This window comes from Erythrolamprus reginae, chromosome 3, assembly GCF_031021105.1.
Source record: "Erythrolamprus reginae isolate rEryReg1 chromosome 3, rEryReg1.hap1, whole genome shotgun sequence".
Taxonomy (NCBI): Eukaryota; Metazoa; Chordata; class Lepidosauria; order Squamata; family Dipsadidae; genus Erythrolamprus; species Erythrolamprus reginae.
This window is the reverse complement of record NC_091952.1, coordinates 109741734-109763202: the sequence shown is the minus strand read 5'-3', so window position 1 is coordinate 109763202 and position 21469 is coordinate 109741734. Positions and strand designations below refer to the sequence as shown.

The window sequence follows — 21469 nt, the reverse complement described above, 5'->3', positions numbered from 1 at the left end:
CATCCTCCTTGACCCATAGGTTGTGGTCCCATGGATTTGGGGGTAGTGGAGGGTGCCTCTTGTGCACCCTCCACAACCTACTCCAGAATTCTTGCGCAATGCCTGACCATCTTGTGTAGTCTTCTTAGTTAAGATCTCTAGGATTCATTTATATTGATTCTTTAACTTTGGTGAAAATGACACAAATTCTTGTGAACAATACCATATTTTACTGAATTGGCTTGCAATAGTTATTAGTCTTATTTGCAAATTAGTATATGTCTATCATAGTTCCCTCTAAGCTGAGCAGTGAGCAATAGCTCACTTAAAAATCATCATCAACTCAGAGTTCTTCAAACTTGCCCAGAAGCCGAGAGGAAAAGAGTGAGAGGGAAGGAGAGAGAGAGGAAGAGAGGAAGAGAGAGAAACAGATAGAAAAAAGAGAGTAAGGAAAAGAGAAAGAAAAAGAATGGGAGTAAGGAAGAGAGAAAGAAAATCAAAATCTAGTTTGAAACTAGCTCAACTATTTAAGTGGCATTTTGATATTGATAGAGTTGCCCTATTATGAGCTATTATTATCAGGGGGATAAAACCTTCTTCAGATATATTAATGATAAGAAGAAGAAAAACTGCGGCATCACGAAGCTTAGTACCGGGAATAATACATGCATTAATGGGAATAAGGAGATCGCTGACCATTTCAATAGCTACTTCTGTTCAGTTTTCTCAAAAGACACCTTACAAAATAATACTATAGAGGGATATAGCATTGCTTCCAGCTGTACGGATTCAGCTCCAGTGATCTTAGAAGCCGATGTCTTAGAAGAACTTGAACGATTAAAGATAAATAAGGCAATGGGTCCAGATGGCATCCACCCCAGAGTTCTTAAAGAACTCAGATCTGTCATTACTACCCCCCTGACTGATTTGTTTAACCAATCCTTGTTAACAGGAGAAGTTCCTGAGGATTGGAGAATGGCCAGTGTTGTGCCTATTCACAAGAAGGGCAGTAGAGAAGAAGCTGGTAACTACAGGCCAGTTAGCTTGACATCAGTTGTAGTTAAAATGATGGAGACTCTACTCAAAAAGAGGATAAATCAGCACCTAAAAAACAATAACTTATCGGACCCAAATCAGCATGGCTTTACTGAAGGCAAATCATGTCAGACTAATCTCATTGATTTCTTTGACTATGTCACAAAGGTGTTGGATGAAGGTGGTGCCGTGGATATTGCATACCTGGACTTCAGCAAAGCCTTTGATACGGTTCCACATAAAGAGCTGATAGATAAATTAGTGAAGATTGGACTTAATCCCTGGATAGTTCAATGGATTTGCAGCTGGCTGAAGCGTAGACATCAGAGAGTTATTGTTAATGGCGAGTATTCTGAGCAGAGTCAGGTTACAAGTGGTGTGCCACAAGGGTCTGTTCTGGGTCCTATTCTTTTTAATATATTTGTGAGTGACATAGGGGAAGGTTTGGTAGGGAAGGTTTGCCTATTTGCCGATGACTCTAAAGTGTGCAATAGGGTTGATATTCCTGGAGGCGTCTGTAATATGGTAAATGATTTAGCTTTACTAGATAAATGGTCTAAGCAATGGAAACTGCAGTTTAATGTTTCCAAATGTAAAATAATGCACTTGGGGAAAAGGAATCCTCAATCTGAGTATTGTATTGGCAGTTCAGTGTTGGCAAATACTTCAAAAGAAAAGGATTTAGGGGTAGTGATTTCTGACAGTCTCAAAATGGGTGAACAGTGCAGTCAGGCGGTAGGGAAAGCAAGTAGGATGCTTGGCTGCATAGCTAGAGGTATAACAAGCAGGAAGAGGGAGATTATGATCCCACTATATAGAATGCTGGTGAGACCACATTTGGAATACTGTGTTCAGTTCTGGAGACCTCACCTACAAAAAGATATTGACAAAATTGAACGGGTCCAAAGACGGGCTACAAGAATGGTGGAAGGTCTTAAGCATAAAACGTATCAGGAAAGACTTCATGAACTCAATCTGTATAGTCTGGAGGACAGAAGGAAAAGGGGGGACATGATCGAAACATTTAAATATATTAAAGGGTTAAATAAGGTCCAGGAGGGAAGTGTTTTTAATAGGAAAGTGAACACAAGAACAAGGGGACACAATCTGAAGTTAGTTGGGGGAAAGATCAAAAGCAACATGAGAAAATATTATTTTACTGAAAGAGTAGTAGATCCTTGGAACAAACTTCCAGCAGACGTGGTAGATAAACCCACAGTAACTGAATTTAAACATGCCTGGGATAAACATATATCCATCCTAAGATAAAATACAGAAAATAGTATAAGGGCAGACTAGATGGACCATGAGGTCTTTTTCTGCCGTCACACTTCTATGTTTCTATGTTTCACTGTTATAGACACACAGTACAGTATTTTATTTTGAAATTCTCTGAGGCAGAACAGGGTGGGTTTTTTATTTGTTTGTTTATTTGTTTATTTGTTTGTTTATTTGTTTGTTTGTTTGTTTATTTATTTATTTATTTATTTATTTATTTATTTATTTATTTATTTAATATTTCTGTGTCGCCCAGTCCCGAAGGGACTGCCGCTCAGACACTATACTTTTCCGCCCCCCCCCCCAAAAAAAATTAGAGGGAACACTGATGACTATAGTACCTCTTTCTTTAACTTTGAAATGTATTGGCATCCACACACAGAAGGGACACTGTCTCACCAGTTAATGCAAGAAGTCCATATCTTAGCCATATTTTAGTATCTTACAGTTTCTGAAGAAAGCAATATTCTCCCTCATATAAATGCTTCTATGCCATCAAAATTTCACCACCTCAAGAAACTTTACAAAGTCAATAAAGATAATTCTTGTTCCAGTTTAGCCCCTGATTCTATTACGATGACAGCAATGTTATTTCTAACATTGATAGCATTTATTTGCCCCGGTTAAGGTCAGAAAAGTAAACAAATACAACCTGTTCCCTTCTTGAGCTTCAGTTCATATTGTCAGCTGTCAAATATGTGTGCCCAAATATCATAGTTTTGTAACAGAAAATAGACTCAATCCAATCTTATCCACTATCGCAGTGTTTCCCAACCTTGGCAACTTGAAGATATCTGGACTTCAACTCCCAGAATTCCCCAGCCAGCAAATGCTGGCTGGGGAATTCTGGGAGTTGAAGTCCAAATATCTTCAAGTTGCCAAGGTTGGGAAACACTGGGCTAGACGAATAAAGGAAATAGTACATTTTTTCTAACAGAAGCAGCATAATTTTCCATGCAGTAATTATTTTCAGCTTTCTCCATTTGTTTATCCTGTTTGCTACTGCCTATAGTCTTACTGAACTAAAGGCCAAACTTTCAGAAGGAAAAATAGAATAGAATAGAATTCTTTATTGGCCAATTGTGATTGGATACACAAGGAATTTGTCTTTGTTGCATATGCTCTCAGTGAACATAAAAGAAAAGATACATTTGTCAAGAATCATGAGGTACAACACTTAATGATTGTCATAGGGTACAAATAAGCAATCAGGAAACATCCAGTATTAATATAAATCATAAGGATACAATCAACAAGTTATAATCATACAGTCATAAGTGGGGGAGATGGGTGATAGGAATGGTGAGAAGACTAATAATTAAAAGTCTGCTGTTTCGTACTCAGAAACTTTCATTAGATGTTAGCAACATCTGACTCAGTACAGCAGAACTGCAGGTATCAGACTTAATCTTTGATCTTGATCCTCCTGTATACTTACTATTTGAAGACCATTTGGCACACTTTCAATGTACTTGGACTTCTGTAATTAAGAACTTCAGAATTATGTTGGTTGTTTCATAAGGTTATAGGTTTTATACTGAATTCACCAGGACACCCTGATTTTCAGAGTTATGTCAGACGGCTTCCCTCTCTCTATATACAACATAGAGAGCGTTCAGCAGAAATAGTGTTAAAAAGTAATTCAAACATTTGCCATCAAAAATATTTTTAAAAAATGTTATTATATCAGTATGGTATTCATTACTTCCATTCTCTCATATGAATAACACTTTGGCTAATAAGTCAATGAGACCCTTCCTTTCTTACAGTAATTAATAGCAGTAATGACAAATGCTACTGTTGCTACAGCTCCATATATTGGAGATATAATTAAGTTTGCCTTCCCAACAAGAATAAGATCCCGTGTAATAATCCACATGACAGCTACAATTTCGGATGCTCACTTGGCTCGTCTTCAAATATATCCTAATGGGCAGTGTTGCTATTCTATTTTTTCAGACTCAGAAAATTTATGTTCCTCCTTGGTTCTACCTAGAGTCAAAGATTTTCATTAGAGTTAATTGCCTTCCATATCTCTTTGCCATTTCCATATCTCTTTACCATCAGTGTTTTCATATGTGGATGGGGAGTTCACTTCAGAGTCATTTTAACCTGAGCTACTTGGTACAGGCACAAGCTTCTCATAATGTGAAAGGTATTATAAGATTTTGAAGGCTATCCTGATGACCAGATTTATCAGGTGATAACATAATTCAATCTGGTACAGAATAACAGAATTGGAAGAGACCTTCAAGGTCTTTTGGTCCAATCCCCTGATCAAGCAGAAGACCTTATAACATTCCAGACAAATGGCTGTCAAATCTCTTCTTAAAAGCCTCCAGTGATGGAGCATCTACAATTTCTGAAGACAAGCTGTTTCACTGATTCATTGTTCTCACTGTCAGGTAATTTCTACTCATTTCAGGTTGGCTCTCTCTTTGAAAAGTTTCCATCCATTCTTGTCCCGCCTTCGGGTGCTTTGGAGAATTTGCTTCTCCTTTCTGGCAGCCTCTTAAATATTGGAAGATTGTTATCATGTCACTCCTAGACCTTCTCTTCATTAGATTAGACACTCCCAATTTTTTCAAATATTATCTTTATGCAATATGTAAATATGACATAATAAATAAATATAATAAAAGTTATATATACATATCAGTATAAATATGTATTTAGGCAATACATAAACTAACAATGGCCACACAGGACACAAAGAATAATAGCTTCTGTAGCAATCCTTCAAGATATTATTCTACTTGGCTCACAATAAGCCTTCAGCTTTGTTTCCCAAGCACTGGCTTAGATTTGACCTTAACTGCATGGTGTTGTGTAGCTATTGGAGATAGTTGAATACCCTGCCAACATAAAGACATAGTTCCCTATTTGCACCCAGTGACATTTATTTACTGTTACTATACCATCACAACCATAAGACCTTTGATGATAAAAAAATAATCTACTACAAAATCAATATCAACAGTTCAAATGTATCATAGTCTAAAACCAGAACAACTTACAAAGTTTAATTATAACAGTGTCCCTCTTCTCACTGAATCTGGGTTGTTGCTTGTTGACACAATATGGACTTTTAGCTCTGACACACACTTGCTTTTCACTTGAAAACTACTTGAATTACATTAAACAAGGACATGGATTTAAACCTTCAGATTTATCACGTTTTTTTAAAAAACATTTAAACACATCATTCATTTTTCAGTCATCTCATCATCTCTTCATTTAGTAAAGAAGGTTTCTACTCAGCTATTTATTTGAACTCCAGAGTTAATTAAGAATTGGTAATTTACCCATAATTGGTATTCACCATAGTCATCTGTAAATTCTCACAATTACTTGCTCTCAGATGACTTTATTGTCCTGTTGGGTTTGCTATATCAGTTTTAGGAACTGAAGGTGTTCTGCAGAAGCCACAACTAGTTATAGTATAAAAAAAGGTCATTGTATTCCCAAATCATACTTAGACCTATAGTTTTCAAACGGGGCTACGTATGAAGGCATAAGTGGGTTAATTCAAGAAACAGACTAAAAAAATATAGTTAAAAGTAAATGATGGAATGGAATAGAATGGAACAGAACGGAATAGAGTGGAAGAAGAACAGAACACTTTGTTTGGCCAAGTGTGATTAGACACAAAAGGAATTTGTCTCTGGTGCAAAAAGCTCTCAGTGTACATGCAAAGCAACAGAGTAATAACAATCACAATAATAACACCAATAAGAGGAGGTAGTACAGAAGATAAGGATAATAGAAAAATATAGATGTGCAACATAGATAAATATACATAAATATTAGACAGTACTGTAAGAGTTAAGTGTTTAGCACAGTGATGGCACAAGGGAAAAAATTCTTGCATCTAGTTGTTTTGGTATGCAATACCTTACAGTAGTGTCATTTTAATTTTAAAATGATGATATTGAAAGGTGAGCTCAAGTCAACAAAAAAAACTTTAGTCCCTGGGGTTTCAAGATGTTGCAAGATGTAGTGAAGTGCCATATTGATAACATCATCTGCCAATTTTATTTGCTTGGCATTCAGGATTTTCCTGTTACTTGTTCAGTGATGACAGAAGAGGAAACTTCTCTTGTGTTACTAAATCACTATAGAAGCCTTAATAGATATTGCCCAAGAGATGTGGAAATAGATGTGTGACTGCTATTTCTTACAACTTTTATGTCTTGGAAAGTAATATTTAGTTAACTGTAGAACTAATTTAAAAAGATGCGCTGATATGTAATAATGAAGTCCAGAGAACACCAAGAATTGCACAATTACAAAAGAGCTTCAATCTGAAGGGTATCAGTAAAACCATAAGAAGATAAGATGGAAATTCATATGTCAATCTAGATCATTTCAGTATAGCACTTCGATGTCACAATGGCCAACCAGATGCCACACTGGAGCTCAAAGCAGAAGGGGGAGATTTTCAAAATTTGCGCTATTGTTCTCTTGCCAGTGATATTTGGAGGCTCCAAACCTACATAACAGAACACAAACAATAACCTTTGCAGATCTGTTCTCTATGAACCAATTAGTATTGAAACAAACCGAGCTAGTGGCCATCCTCCTGTTTTCTAACATAAAACTCCACAAATTAATCCTAGGCAGTGAGGAAAAATGTGGTTGCTTGTGGTTGCTATATTACATATAAAAGTTTAAAAAGTTTCATCTCTGTCCTGATTTTTGAGAAAATCTCCCTGTCCATTTTCTGCATATCATGCTTAATTTTTACATTTAAAGTATATTGAACTGTATTTTCCATTTGGTTGCCTTCTCATCCAGTTAAAATTCCTTCTGTAGCTCTTCACCCTTTCATTATCATCAACTTAAATAGTCTAGTATCTGCAAATTTAGGCAGCTCAGTGTGCGTAGCCTAAGTCATGATAATTTATGAATAAATTAAGAAGCTTCAATCTCAGCAGAGAGCTCTGTGGCACTCCACTTCTTATTTCCTTCCATTGAGAAAATTGCTCATTTATCCCCACACTTCATGTTTTTTCCCCACTCAGTTAACAATCTATAAAGAACAGTGCCTTTTATACCTTGACCACCATCATTTGCCTTTTGTTACTTGTAAAGAACTTTAGAAGGTAGATTTACTATTGACTAATCAAAACTAATTTTACTTCAGGCCTTGTTTCTTTGCCTGCTATTTATTTTCCCCCCTATGATTATATTTTTACCACTTAGATGTATTTGTGCATTTTGTGCAGTCTATGGAATCTTACAATGCTGCTTAATGGCCCATGAAAAGGATCTGGGAAGAAAATGTTTTCTCTCCCTCCACCTACCCTTCTTATCTATCCTATTTATTTAAATTTCAATTTTTGAAATTGCTTCTGTATCAGTTTTGGAATATATTCATATATTTACTATTATTTTTCTCCCTTAGAGTTTCTTTTCTTTGCCACCCTGTGTCACAGTTATGAGATGCATGTTGTTATAACAATATAATAAGAAATAAATGCTTCCAATTTGTGAAGTAATAACATGAATTCTTTTATTTGGTACTGAGATCTAGACCATCTCTATGCCTGAGCACATTTGGAATTTAGCTAGTTTGTTTGTTTGTTTGTTTGTTTATTTGTTTCTCAAATATGTTTAAGATAAGAGGTATTGGTATAAACATAAACATAAGCAAAGTAGGTACAGATAAATGAGGACAATAGCACAGTAAGACAGGAACTGTAGGCACAATGCAAAACAAGAAAGGTGCTTCCTACCAGAGCATGTAGACATGTTATTTTTCTTTGACAAGAAGGTGTTAGTACTACCAAATTTCCTTTTCCTTGTAAGGTTAAAAAGAATCCACTTTTGTTGCATAAGGTAAATCTCACATTCCTGCTATGGAAGTGGTCAGTTTATTGTATAAGGTGACTAACTAAATTTCCAAGAAAAGCTTCCTCAGTTAATACTAGGAAAACTTAGAAGAATACAGTGGTACCTCGGTACTCGACCACAATTCGTTCCAGAAGTGTGGTTGAGAACCGATTTGGTCGAGTACTGAATTTATTTATCCCATAGGAAATAATGGAAATGGATTTAATTGATTCCCAGCCCCTGTTAACTCGCTGGGAACCAATTAAATCTATTTTCTTTATTTCCTATGGGATAAATAAATTCGGTACTCCAAGCTGCAGGAAGGGTGGGGGCGGCTGCAATCCCGGCAGCTTTGGGGGGCTCCTTTCCTCAATGCTTCGTATTATTACCTGTAAGCAGCTGCAAAAACTTTCTCCTTCCCGGCGGCAGCAACGGCGGCGGCTTCCCTTCGAGGAGCAACAGCGCCGGGAACGTCACGTAATGAAGGGAAGCTGCTGGAGCGGCGGCAACTGCTGAGATGGCTCCGGCGGCTTCCCTTCATCATGTGATGTTCCCGGCGCTGTTGCTACTTGAAGTGAAGCCGCTGCTGTTGCTGCCGCTGGGAAGGGGAAAGTTTTTGCAGCTGCTTACAGGTAATAAGAGGAAGCAATGAGGAAACAAGCCCCCCGAAGCTGCCGGGATTGCAGCCGCCCCCACCCTTCCTGCAGCTTGGAGCTCTTATAGAGCTCCTCAGCCCCCTGAAGCTGCTGGGATTGCAGCAGCCCCCGGTGGTAACATTTCGGATAATGAACAAAATTTTCTGTGGCTGTTCGGTATCCGAATTTTTGTTCAGATACCGAAGCAAATTTTTGCCGAAAATTTTGTTTGTTATCCGAAATATACGAGAACCAAAGCCTTTGAGTACCGAGGTACCACTGTAATGAGATTCCTTTAAAGCAGTGTTTCCCAACCGGTGTGCCGCGGCACACTGGTGTGCCGCGAGACATGGTCAGGTGTGCCGCGAAGAAATAAGCTCAGCTTCTGGTCTCGCAACTTTTTGCGAAGAGAAAAAAGTTGTGAGACCAGAAGCTGAGCTTGCTTCTTTGCGCCTTCCAAGTTTTCCAGCAGTTGCGGCGCCCCGCCCGGCTGGAGCTTCCCTGTCAGCAGGTGAGCTTTGGGGCTTGGTGGGAGGGCAGCGGCAGCGGGAGGGCGGAGCGCAGTGGGAGGGTGATGGCGGCGGCAGCGGCAGCGGGCAGGAGCCATGCCGTGGGGCGGTGGCAGGGTGGTCCCTCTCTCTCCCCCTCTCTTGCTTTCTCTTTCTCTCCCCCCTCTCTCCCTCTCTCTTTCTCCCAGTAGCCGTGGGGCGACGTCAGGGTGATCAGCTGTGAGGCGGAGCTCCGGAACAGAGGAACAGAGGCACCGACGGCGGCAGCTGGAAATGCTGGAATTGCGTGGCTGGCACTTGCCTGCTGGCTGGACCAGGATGGAGGCTCAAGCCCCACGTCCATGCCCAGCGCAACGCCAGAAATGTACGGCGTCTAGCCACCGCCGTCTGTGCCTCCGTTCTGGAGCTCCGCCTCAGCTGATCACCCTGCCGTCGCTACTGGGAGAAAGAGAGAGGGAGAGAGGGGGGAGAGAAAGAGAAAGCAAGAGAGGGAGAGAGAGAAAGAGAGAGGAAGAGAGGGGGGAGAGAAAGAGAGAGAAATATATAGCAAGAGAGGGAGAGAGAGGGAGAGAGGGGGGAGAGAAAGAGAGAGAAAGAGATAGCAAGAGAGGTAGAGAGAGAAAGAGAGAGGAAGAGAGGGGGGATAGAAAGAGAGAGAAAGAGATAGCAAGAGAGGGAGAGAGAGAAGGAGAGAGGGAGAGAGGGGGGAGAGAAAGAGATAGCAGGAGAGGGAGAGAGAGGGGGGAGAAAGAGAGAAAGCAAAAGAGAGATAGCAAGAGAGAGAAAGAGAGAGGGAGAGAGAGGGGGAAGAGAGAAAAAGAGAAAGACAGCAAGAGAGAGAAAGCAAGAGAGGGAGAGAAAGAGGGGAGAAGGAGGGTGAGGGAAAGACAGAGAGAGGGAAGGAGGGAGAGAGAAGGAGGGCAAAAAAGAGAGGAAGGAAGGGAGAAACAAAGAGAGATGGAGAGAGAGGGGAAAGAAAGAGAAGGGAGGGAGAGAGAGAAAGAGGGAGAGAGAAAAATAGAGCGAAAGGGAGGAAGAGATATTTTTGTCCAAACTTTTTTTTACACCCCCCCGCCCCCCGCCCCCCCCCTCGCTCAATGTTCCCCAGGATTTTGTAAATGTGAATAATGTGCCGCGGCTCAAAAAAGGTTGGGAAACACTGCTTTAAAGCACATAATCTTCAAAATCTTTAATCAGACTTTCTGTTTTATGCATCTGTTGACATTTCTTTCTGCAGAAATTGGGATGAAAGTTAACTAGACTGGATGGGATGGGGTATGATTTTCATGGGGGCAGAAGACAGACTTGGCTCCACTCCCCAAATGCCCCAATCTTCTTACCTATAGCCATAGGCATTGAAAGCCAGGCTTTCTCACAGCAAGGCCCAATAGAGAGGCAGCACATCAGTCCTCCTGGACCTGCCATTTCTTACAGATGCTATCAGGCTTTCCAATAAGCCCCTGCAGCTTGGCTGCCTCAATCAAGCCTGAATCCTGAAGCAGCCTAGGAAACTGCGTTGATGAAAGCGTTTTCAGGTGGCTGATCCTCTTCTCTGATTGCAAAAAGGGTACCTGAAATGCGAGGATTGTAGAAGGAAGTGTTTCCAGCTGAAGGATTCACCTCTGTTTTTGGGGTGGGGAAATCCTTCAGCTAGAAACGCTTTCCTGCTTTTCTCTATGATCCTGGCATTTGAGGTCCATGTTTTGCAATTGGAGAGAGGGAATCTGGTGCTTGAAACGTGAAGATTGTAGAAGAAAGTGTTTCCAGATGAAGGATTCCCCTCTGTTTTGGGGAAATGCTTTCCTGCTTTCCTCTACGATCCTCACATTTCGGACACACGTTTTGCAATTGGAGAGAGGGAATCTGATACCTGTAAACGCTTTCATTTAAAAGGCTCTCAATGCAGTTCTGTGGGCTGTTTCAGCATTCAGGCAGGTCCAAGAGGACTGACGTGCTGCCTCTCTATCGGGCCTTTCTGAGAGGAAGCCTGGCTTTCAACGCACTTTCCTGGGATGCTTTGAAAATCAGGCTCCATGTGGAAGTGAGGGTCCCTATCGCCTGGAACCATCCAAAAATGCAACGTGAGGACCATATGGGCAGGGCTACATTCATAGTATAAGACGCACCCAGATTTTCACTCTCTTTTTTAGGGGAGTGGGGAGGCATGTCTTATACTCCGAAAAATATGGTAAATGGTTTCTGTGAAGCATTAGTATATTGGCAAATGACCCAGGTAGTGGATGAAACACAATTTTATCAATTCTGTGGGTGATATTAATGATACCTATTCTGAAGGCCGTAATGCTGCCTTCAGTTTATGTTCATTATTGTCTTATTTAAAAATAAGGGAAGGTTTCTGAATATTGGACACTGATGTCAAATAGTAGTGGGAAGCTAAAATGTTCATAATATGTTTCTGGCAAGCCAGAGGTATTGAATTGGTCAGTATTGGAAAAAGAATACTGAAATAAACATTCTTAGTCTGATATGGCAAAACCCTTTTCTGTTCACAGGCTTCATCTTCACAAATTAGCTGTTCCTGAATGATTAATGTCTACAACGCTGGGAGAAACAGATAATCTTTATGTGTATATTGGCCCAATTTCAAGAAAAAATAGAACATATAATGTACGGGTTGGATAGTCAAACTGAAAAGGCATTTATCATCTGAATGATACAATGAGGCACAGGTTAAGAAATAGAAGGATTTTGAAAATTTAAAGATTACATTCAGTGCTTGTTTTTATTTCTTTTGAATCCTATACATATTTTTTCCGTTCTTGCTTAGTCCGCAGAAATTGCTGAATTTCTCATGCATGTTATTTCTCTAGGTATCAGTGGCTTTAATAAGTCTTTTGGAAACTACGCTACTGAGCTATCTCAGTTACAAAGTAAGTTATTATTATATTCTTCTAGAGCAGTGTTTTTCAACCAGTGTGCCGTGGCGGGACATGGTCAGGTGTGCCGCGAAGAAGGAAGCTCAGGTTTCGGTCTCACAACTTTTTGCTGAGAGAGAGTGAGAGAGAGAGAAAGAGAGAGAAAGAAAGCAAGAGAGAGAGAAAGAGAGTGAGAGAGAGAGAAAGCAAGAGAGAGAAAGAAAAGAGAGAAAGAAAGAGTGAGAGAAAGAAAGCAAGAGAGAGAGCAAAAGAGAGAGAAAAGAAAGCAAGAGAGAAAGAAAGAGGGAGAGAGAGAGAGAAAAGGAGAGGAAGGGAGAGAGAGAAATGAGAGGATGGGAAGGAAAAAAGAGAAATGAGAAAATGATTGAGACAGAGAATGAGAGGAAAGAGAGAGAAACAAAGGAGAGAGAGAAGTGACTCTTGATTTAAAGCATATGATAAAAAGCACCAAAAGAATAAGAGAGAAAAAAACCCAAGCCCTCACCTGTTTTTGGAAATGGTTCATAGTGTGTATACACACACACACAGAGGAGGGGAGGAGACAGGGTTGGAAAAAGAGAGAAGTGTCTTAGGGTGTCATTTTGGTTGGTGGTGTGCCCCAGGATTTTGTAAATGTAAAAAAATGTGCCGCGGCTCAAAAAAGGTTGAAAATCACTGTTCTAGAGCCATATTACCTTCTGACCCATTCTTCAGGGTAATACTCTAGGCGTATCAGTAGATTTAGCCTTCAAGTATAATATTTAGATAGTAGCAGAATTTTTTATTTTTAAAATCTGATGCAGTAAAACCCTAGCAATTAAATAAATGTACATCCTGATAAATCTCTCTCTCTCTTTCTTCAAGTACATGTATACCATTTATTCAGAAATTAATAATAGTATTTGTTTTGTTATGCACAATACAGAGTCACTTGTGTGTTGAGATAAATTGGAGAGAGAGAGAGAGAGAGGGGGAGGGAGGGTGGGAGAAGAGAGAGAGAAAAGAAAATAAAGATTTGAGTTAATGGTAGCACTCTTTTTTTCAAGCATTTTTTGCCAGATACTGTGACATACTATTTTTTGAGATGAAGCATTTTAATATCACGAAAAAGAATGCAGAAATTGTTTAATTATGTTGTGCTTGTTTGTTTGTTTGTTTGTCTACTGATTGATTGATTGATTGATTGATTGATTGTGATTTATAAGCTGCCCAACTCCTTCTGAACCCTGGGCAGTGAACAGCAATATAAAACAATATAAAAACAATTGAAAACTTTAATTATAAAACATTCATATCCATTCAGCTGGGGCTAGATGGTATAGTTCACCGGCCCCAGGCCTGCCTTGACCCCAGGCCTGCCTTATTAGAAATTAAAATATTGTTGCTGTATTGACCACATTTGACTTATAAATGTAATTGAATGTTTCTTACTCTGAATGAAATATCTAATATGGTTTTTGTACTGAGGTTTCTCTATATTCTTTTAAATATTAGGAAGCATTTTATACTTCTAATAATGTCAATGATAAAAAATAGAAATTTTAGATAAAACTTGAATTATTTATTCTTCTTATATTCAAATTAAATAAGTATTCTTCAGGTATATTTATTTCGCTAATACTGTACAACTAACTGATATAGTGCTTTGGTATACATCCTTGGCCATTTTTGAGAGCAGCATAAACATTTATATATTGTTTATCTACATACATATATGAAATATATACATGAAATATACAGGTCCTTATACACATGCACGCACACACACAAATATACATGAAGACTCATGTCACAGACATTTTCTGTACATCTATTTCTATTTGGAAATAGAGCTCGCTACAGAAATTAAGCTAAGCTGGACAGAAGACAGAGCTGATTGGTTTACATCTAGTCAGACATGACATTACTACAGCTCCTTCTTCTAAAAAGGATTTGCTTACGCAGAGCTCTGTTGTGCCTAATAGGAAATTTGAATGCTTCTCAGTGTACTATATATACTGTATTTTTCGGAGTATAAGATGTACCTTAGTTTTTGGGGCGGAAATTAGGAGTGGAAATCTGCCTACCAGATATCTGCCTAGTGTCCTTAGTTTGGTCAGCTTCAGCATATTATTTTATCCCCTGGTTAGGGCTTAAAAAATCTTATTTGGAGGGAGTGGCAATCAAAAAAGCCTTTAAAGACTGGGGGCTGAAAAAACCTTTGCAGGAAGTACCAATGAAAAAAGCCTGCAAAGACTTAGGGCTGGGAAACACCTTCTTTGGAGTGAGTAGTAATGAAAAAGCCTGCAAGCTTGGAAGATCATTAGCTCCTCATTAGGACTGAAAAAAGCTTAGAAAAAGCTATATTCAGAGTATAAGACTCATCCAAATTTTCAGCCTTTTTTGGGGGGGGGGAGTGTCTTATACTCCAAAAATTATGGTAAATCCTGTATGCTGCTATGTATCACCCATGTTGAATTATGGTATTACTATGCTGGTTGTTAACATTGCATTTTATTTTAACTTGATTTTTAAAAGGGAAACATTTGGGAACAAGTTGTACGCATTCCTTTTCTGCTGGAAACCATCAATGCTATTCCTTTCATCATTACGGTAAGTTTCTATCTGTAATTTTTACGGGAGAGGAAAGGAAACAGCGACTACAAGATTGGAAAATTATATTCATGAAAACCTTTGAAGCAAGATTTTCTGTGAATCTATGGAAAAATTATGAGGCCCATTCAATTTTAATGCTCAGCACTAATTCTTTGATTTGATTCTTTTTTTCTTTTAATATAGACAGAGGACTTGTGATCTCTAGTTCTCAGGAAGCCTCATTCATTTTCCCCATAATATTATTATTTGTTGGTCATGCAGTAGAGATTGAAACAGCTTTTTGTATAAGAATTTGGGAAGGAAGGCAGGTCCATCAGAGATAATATTAGTTGATTCTGATTGCAAGTAATGGCAACAGAAGATACATTTTTCATCAATTTCATTCCACTAATCCCATTGCCATGCAGATCGTGCCTTTCAAGTTATTTTGTAATCCTTGAAGAATGACAAGATTACTTGTGTTACATGCTATATGCACATTATTCTGTTTGATGGATATCAGAATTCTAAATAAAGTATGCCCTTATAAAAATCTTACATCTGCTGTTCATTTTAGGGAACATCAAAAGTGCCTTGTGGAATCTTTTTTAATCAACAGCTTCCCCCTCCACACTCACAGATACACCAGTCTATAATGTCTTGGTCCTAACTCAAGCAAGCAAACTACAATACACTTAAACTTAGGCAGACCAAATTGTAGTCATTAACCCATGGTTAATTCAGTTCTACCTATTTTTGTTTGGATATAAACTTCACTTCAGAAGTAAGTTTCTGGAGATTATATTGGGACAATAATTTTGATCAAAAATAAGAATTGGGGTTGAAAAAGAATAGATCAAATATCAAATTTTCCTACTCGGCTGAATTGTCTTCTGTTGTAGTTTTGCTAGCTCTGCTGTTATCAAGTAAAAAGCCACAGATATATCACAAAAGTGAGTACACCCCTTCATATTTTGTAAATATTTAAGTATATTTTTTCATGTGACAACACTGAAGAAATGACACTTGGCTACAATGTAAAGTAGTGAGTATACAGCTTGTTTAACAATGTAAATGTGTTATCCCCTCAAAATAACACAACATACAGTTATTATTGTCTAAACTGCTGGAAACAAAAGCGAGTACACCCCTAAGTGATAAAGTCCAAAGGGGCCCAAAGTGTAAATATTTTGTCTGTCCACCCTTACTTTCCAGCACTGCATTAAGCCTCTTGGGCATAGAGTTCACCAGAGCTTCACAAGTTGCCATTGGAATCCTTGTCCATTCCTCCATGGCGATGTCACGGAGCTGGTGTTAGAGACCTTGTGAACTTCCACCTTCCATTTCAGCAAGCAATGCTCAATGAGGTTTAAATCTGGAGAAATGCTTGGTCAATCATCACTTTTACCTTCATCTTATTTAGCAAGGTAGTGGTCATTTTGGAAGTGTGTTGGGGGTTGTTATCATGTTGGAATACTGCCCTGTGGCCTAGTCTATAAAGGGAGGGGATCATGCTCTGCTTCAGTATGTTACAGTATATGTCGGCATTCATGGTTCTCAAATTCACTGCAGCAACCCAGTGCCGGTAGTACTCATGCAGCCCCAGACCATGACATTCCCACTACCATGATTGACTGCAGTCAAAACAAACTTGTCTTTGTACTCCTCACCTGGTTGCCCCCATATACACTTGACACCATCTAAACTAAATAAGTTTATCTTGGTCTCATCGGACCACAGGACATGGTTCCAGAAATCCATGTCCTTAGTCTGCTTGTCTGTAGCAACCGTTTGTGGGCCTTTTTGTGCATCATCTTTAGAAGAAGATTCCTTCTGGGATGACAGGCCTGAGCCTAAAGTGATGACTCATGCGGTATATGATCTGAGCACTGACAGGCTGACTTCCCATCACTTCAACCTCTGCAGCAATGCTGGCAGCACTCATACATCTATTTCCCGAAGGCAACCTCTGGATATGGTGCTGAGCACGGGCACTCAACTTCTTTGGTTGACCATGGCATTCAGAACAGGCCTCGCCATGGTTAAACCGCTGTATGGCCACCGTTCTGCAGCTCGTTTTCAGGGTCTTGGCAATCTTATATTTTATGTATACGGAGAACATATACATCAAGACTTTTTTTTAATGTGTCCAATCACACTTGGCCAATAAAATTCAATTCTGTTCTATTCCATTCCATTCTTATAACCTAGGCCATCTTTATTTTTATTTATTTATTTATTTTAAATATATTTTTTATTGATTTTTAACAATTTAACATCACACAACATAAAACAGGCCATCTTTATGTAGAATAACAATTCGTTTTTTCACTTCTTCAGAGAGTTCATTGCCATGAGATACCATGTTGAATTTCCAATGACCAGCATGAGAAATTGAGAGCGGTAAAACCAAATGTAACACACTTCTTCCCACTTCATACCTGAGACCTTGTACCACAAATAAGTCACATGACACCAGGGAGGGAAAATGGCTACTTGGATCCCATTTGGACATTATCACTTTGAGGTATACTCACTTTTGTTGCCAGCAGTTTAGACATTAATGGTTGTGTGTTCCGTTATTTTGAGGGGACAGCACATTTATACTGTTATACAAGCAGTATACTCACTACTTTACATTGTAGTCAAGTGTCATTCCTCAGTGTTGTCACATGAAAAGATATACAGTGGTACCTCGGTTCTCGACCATAATCCGTTCTAGAACTGTGGTTGAGAACCGATTTGGTCGAGTACCGAATTTATTTATCCCATAGGAAATAATGGAAATGGATTTAATTGGTTCCCAGCCCCTGTTAACTCGCTGGGAACCAATTAAATCTATTTTCTTTATTTCCAATGGGATAGATAAATTCGCTACTCCAAGCTGCAGGAAAGGTGGGGGCTGCTGGAAGCAATGAGGAAAGGAGCCCCCAGAAGCTGCCATCCCGGCAGCTTCAGGGGGCTGAGGAGCTCTCTAAGAGCTCCAAGCTGCAGGAAGGGTGGGGGCTGCTGCAATCTTGGCAGCTTCTGAGGGCTCCTTTCCTCATTGCTTCCTTTTATTACCTGTAAGCAGCTTCAAAAACTTTCTCCTTCCCTGTGGAATTTAATGGCTGCAACACGCGGCGATTTCCCTTCCAGTAGCAAGAGCGCCGGGAACGTCACGTAATGAAGGGAAGCTGCTGGAGCGGCAGCAATTGCTGAGATGGCTCCGTCGGCTTCCCTTCATCACGTGACGAGCCCTCAGAAGCTGCCAAGATTGCAGCAGCCCCCACCCTTCCTGCAGCTTGGAGCTCTTAGAGAGCTCCTCAGCCCCCTGAAGCTGCCGGGATTACATTTCGTATAATGAACAAAATTTTCTCTGCCTGTTCGGTATCTGAATTTTTGTTCAGATACCGAAGCAAATTTTTGCCGAAAATTTTGTTCGTTATCCGAAATGTACGAGAAAGGAAGCGTTCGAGTACCGAGGTACCACTGTACTTAAATATTTACAAAATGTGAGGGGGTGTATTCACTTCTGTGATATACTGTACATGGAATATAACTACACTGCTCAAAAAATAAAGGGAACACTTAAACAACACAACATAACTCAAAGTAAATCAAACTTCTGTGAAATCAAACTGTCCAATTAGGAAGCAACACTGATTAACAATCAATTTCATATGCTGTTGTGCACATTCAACTTTGAATGAATATTTGGAGGAAGTATGTAATACATTGTGTTTTTTCTTTAGATTTTCTGCCCTGCATTAAGGAATTTATTTATCCCAGTGTTTTTAAATTGTTGGCTTGCTAAGCATGCTTTGGAGAATATGATTGTAAGTATGACAAAGTAGATAAGATTTGTTTGAAGGGAAAATTCATATTTTCTATTTATGAGTCAATACAAAAATGTCTTTTCTTTTTTTTTTAAATAATTTTTATTAGTTTACAGAAAAAAAGTATGTACAAAGGGAGGAAGAGTAAATATATCTTAATTGCCATCATTGTGATAACATATACTCGCAAGTGTAATATGTCACTTCTCAGTGACATTGAATCTTTGAATGTTTGCAACAACAAAAAAAGGTTGTAAGTCAAGGACTACATGTAGTTGGCTTATTGTAATTGGTTCTATAAATTTTGCCTTCAGCCCCAGAAGATAAAAAATATGCAGAATTCTGTGTTCTTTTTCCTGTCAGGAAAATATTGTACAGTTGAAGCGAAATTACTCCCTGCTTTTCATTCCGAATCTCCTTATGTATTTCTTAAGCCATAAGTGGTGCAAATTACAATGTAATTTTAATGAATTATGGTTTCTTATATGGTTACTTGATGCTTATTGACCTCCTTTTCTGATATTCTGTATGAAAGGGCACCCTGTGATTTAGCGGTAATGTAGGTTTGATGGCACCATGTTTCAGAAAGCCCAGCTAACCCTTTCATTATTTAGCTGTACTGCTGTATTGCATATTTCTTGTCTGCTGCCTCACATTTTATTTAATGAGCTGGTTACATAATTTTGTTGTTGGTTGGACTTTTCACATAGAATGATCTTCATAGAGCCATCCAGCGCACACAGTCCGCAATGTTTAACCAAGTTCTGATTTTAATATCTACATTGCTGTGTCTTATCTTTACATGGTAAGTTCCATGTAGTTTATTATTACTGTTTTATGTCAAGCCAAAGTTTAAACCTTGTCTTGTTTAGGAAAATAAATAATGATAGAGGACAAAATACTAAAAAAAATATATGTGAGTAATCTCCATTATTTGAAAATATTATTGTTCAGGTACAAACTCCTTTAATTAAGGGGGAGATAAAACCTCTGTCCTTTTTGTTTATATTGCCATTATATTGCTGTATATCTTCCCAAGGAATTGGTCCAGAGGGGGAAACTATTCCTGGCGAAAGCTTTTCTTTATACAACACTAACATTGGGATGCAGGTAAAGATTACAAATCACAACAGTAAAAGATTTAAAGAAACCTGACAAATATGGTTATTAAATCTGTTTCTCTCCCTCCCCAATATTTTATACTTATTTCTTGTTATGATTACATCAATCCTGAAATCAGATATGATCTTTAAAATGAACTTCTTAATTGCTTTCTCTTCAAACCTTTATAAAACACTAAAGTTACACCATTTTGCATTTCTAATATTTTCTACCTTTGATGTTTATAGAATACCTAATTGTTAATGACTGATAACACTATTACAAACTATGTCTCCTTTTCTCACTAAATCTTCTCCCTTTCTTGAGTTATGGGAAAGAAAAATATTAGACAGCAATCTATCACTGATAAGGAGTCTAGTGTTGCTTGCCAGGGAACATCATGTTCAGATTCAAGCCTGGGTTTTGTAAGTGACAGGAAAAGATGAGGAAAAAAGGCAAGTTGACCTACACCAATTATTGCTGCCTTCTGCATGTGCAGACACCAGCTTATTATGTGCCATTTCATTCTGATCTTGTTCTGGCCCTTGTAGAGTGGGGAAAAATAGACTAAATACTGACAAAAATACCAATGACACAGTTGTTAGCTAAGAAAATAAAGCAATTATCTACCATGGTAATTGAAATCACATTCAGTCTGGTTTAAAGCAGTTCTCTGTTGATTTCTCTTTTATTTATATTGCTGTTCCTTTGAATTTTTAAATTATTGCATTTATATTTTTAAAGGATTACTAGTAAATATTAATATTTTAGATAATTATATTATCTAAACATTTTATATATATGCATACACACACACATAGACACACATACATACATTCTGATTGTTATACTCTGCCAGGCAACTGTATAAAATTTTCTGTGAGAGCTTGTACTATTCGTAACTGTAGTGCTTTAGGCTTAATATATGGGTAGCACTGGATTCTTGCTTCATGTCATGAACATGTGCCAAAGCCACAAAAGAGATGCAGTGGTCTCAAAGAACAGTTGCTACACAGTTAGGTAGCGCTGTACAATGGCAGATGCTTGACAGTATCCTAGTTTATCACAACCTAATCATCTTTACAAAAACAGAAGGAGACGCTGTGTGTCAAGACCAAATCTTCTCACCTTCCAAATACTTTATATTGACTCCTTTTCCATCCAACTATTAATGAGGACACTGAACTTTTTCAATAAGAGCTTGTTTGTTTGAAAATTTGTTGCAAAAATCAGCTTAATCAAAGTGAGTTTCATGTGGACAGGAATGTAAGCTGGACCCACAGGCCCAATTTGGCCTAAAAACTAGCAGATCTTGAATTCTAATTCCTCCTTTAGCGTGAAAACATGAGAATTAGTCCGTCACAGCCCACAACATCAGACTCAAGTAACAATCCACTTGGTCAATTCCTGTCACAACCAATGGATTTACATTTGATCCCCCTCTAAAAGCAGACACAGCACTTCTAGGAAAACATTAGCGGAAAAGAAAATAGTAAACTGGGGCGAGAATAAAAAAGTGGGTAGAGCCCCCCCCCCCCCTTCCGAAGACATAAAATTGAGTATGGTTTAGAGGTTAGGGTATTCATTTAGGTTCAAGCTTAATTTCAGTAATGGGAGCTCGCTCAATCAGTTTTGAATTGTTCTAAATTGGAAATAAAATAAAAAGGATACCTGGGTAAGCTATCCAACATTTCTCAATTAAGAGCAGGATTTGGCTAATAAAACGTAACATAAGATTCATGTAAATAAAGTTTATTTTAGTTTAACTAGACAGTATGGGCTACGTGGGCATATAAAGTGATAAAATATAAATCATGTTACTTTTCTGT

At 38.6% G+C, this 21469-nt stretch overlaps 1 protein-coding gene across 1 annotated transcript in view; it reads left to right on the top strand.

The window, feature by feature from the left end:
- Nucleotides 1-21469, top strand: part of KCNT2 (potassium sodium-activated channel subfamily T member 2) — a 295119-nt gene that overhangs the window by 131618 nt on the left and 142032 nt on the right. The window contains exons 6-9 of the mRNA XM_070746341.1: nt 12103-12162; nt 14665-14739; nt 18456-18539; nt 19250-19344. Coding sequence (XP_070602442.1) covers nt 12103-12162; nt 14665-14739; nt 18456-18539; nt 19250-19344 — 314 coding nt within the window. The remainder of the gene's footprint in view (nt 1-12102; nt 12163-14664; nt 14740-18455; nt 18540-19249; nt 19345-21469) is intronic.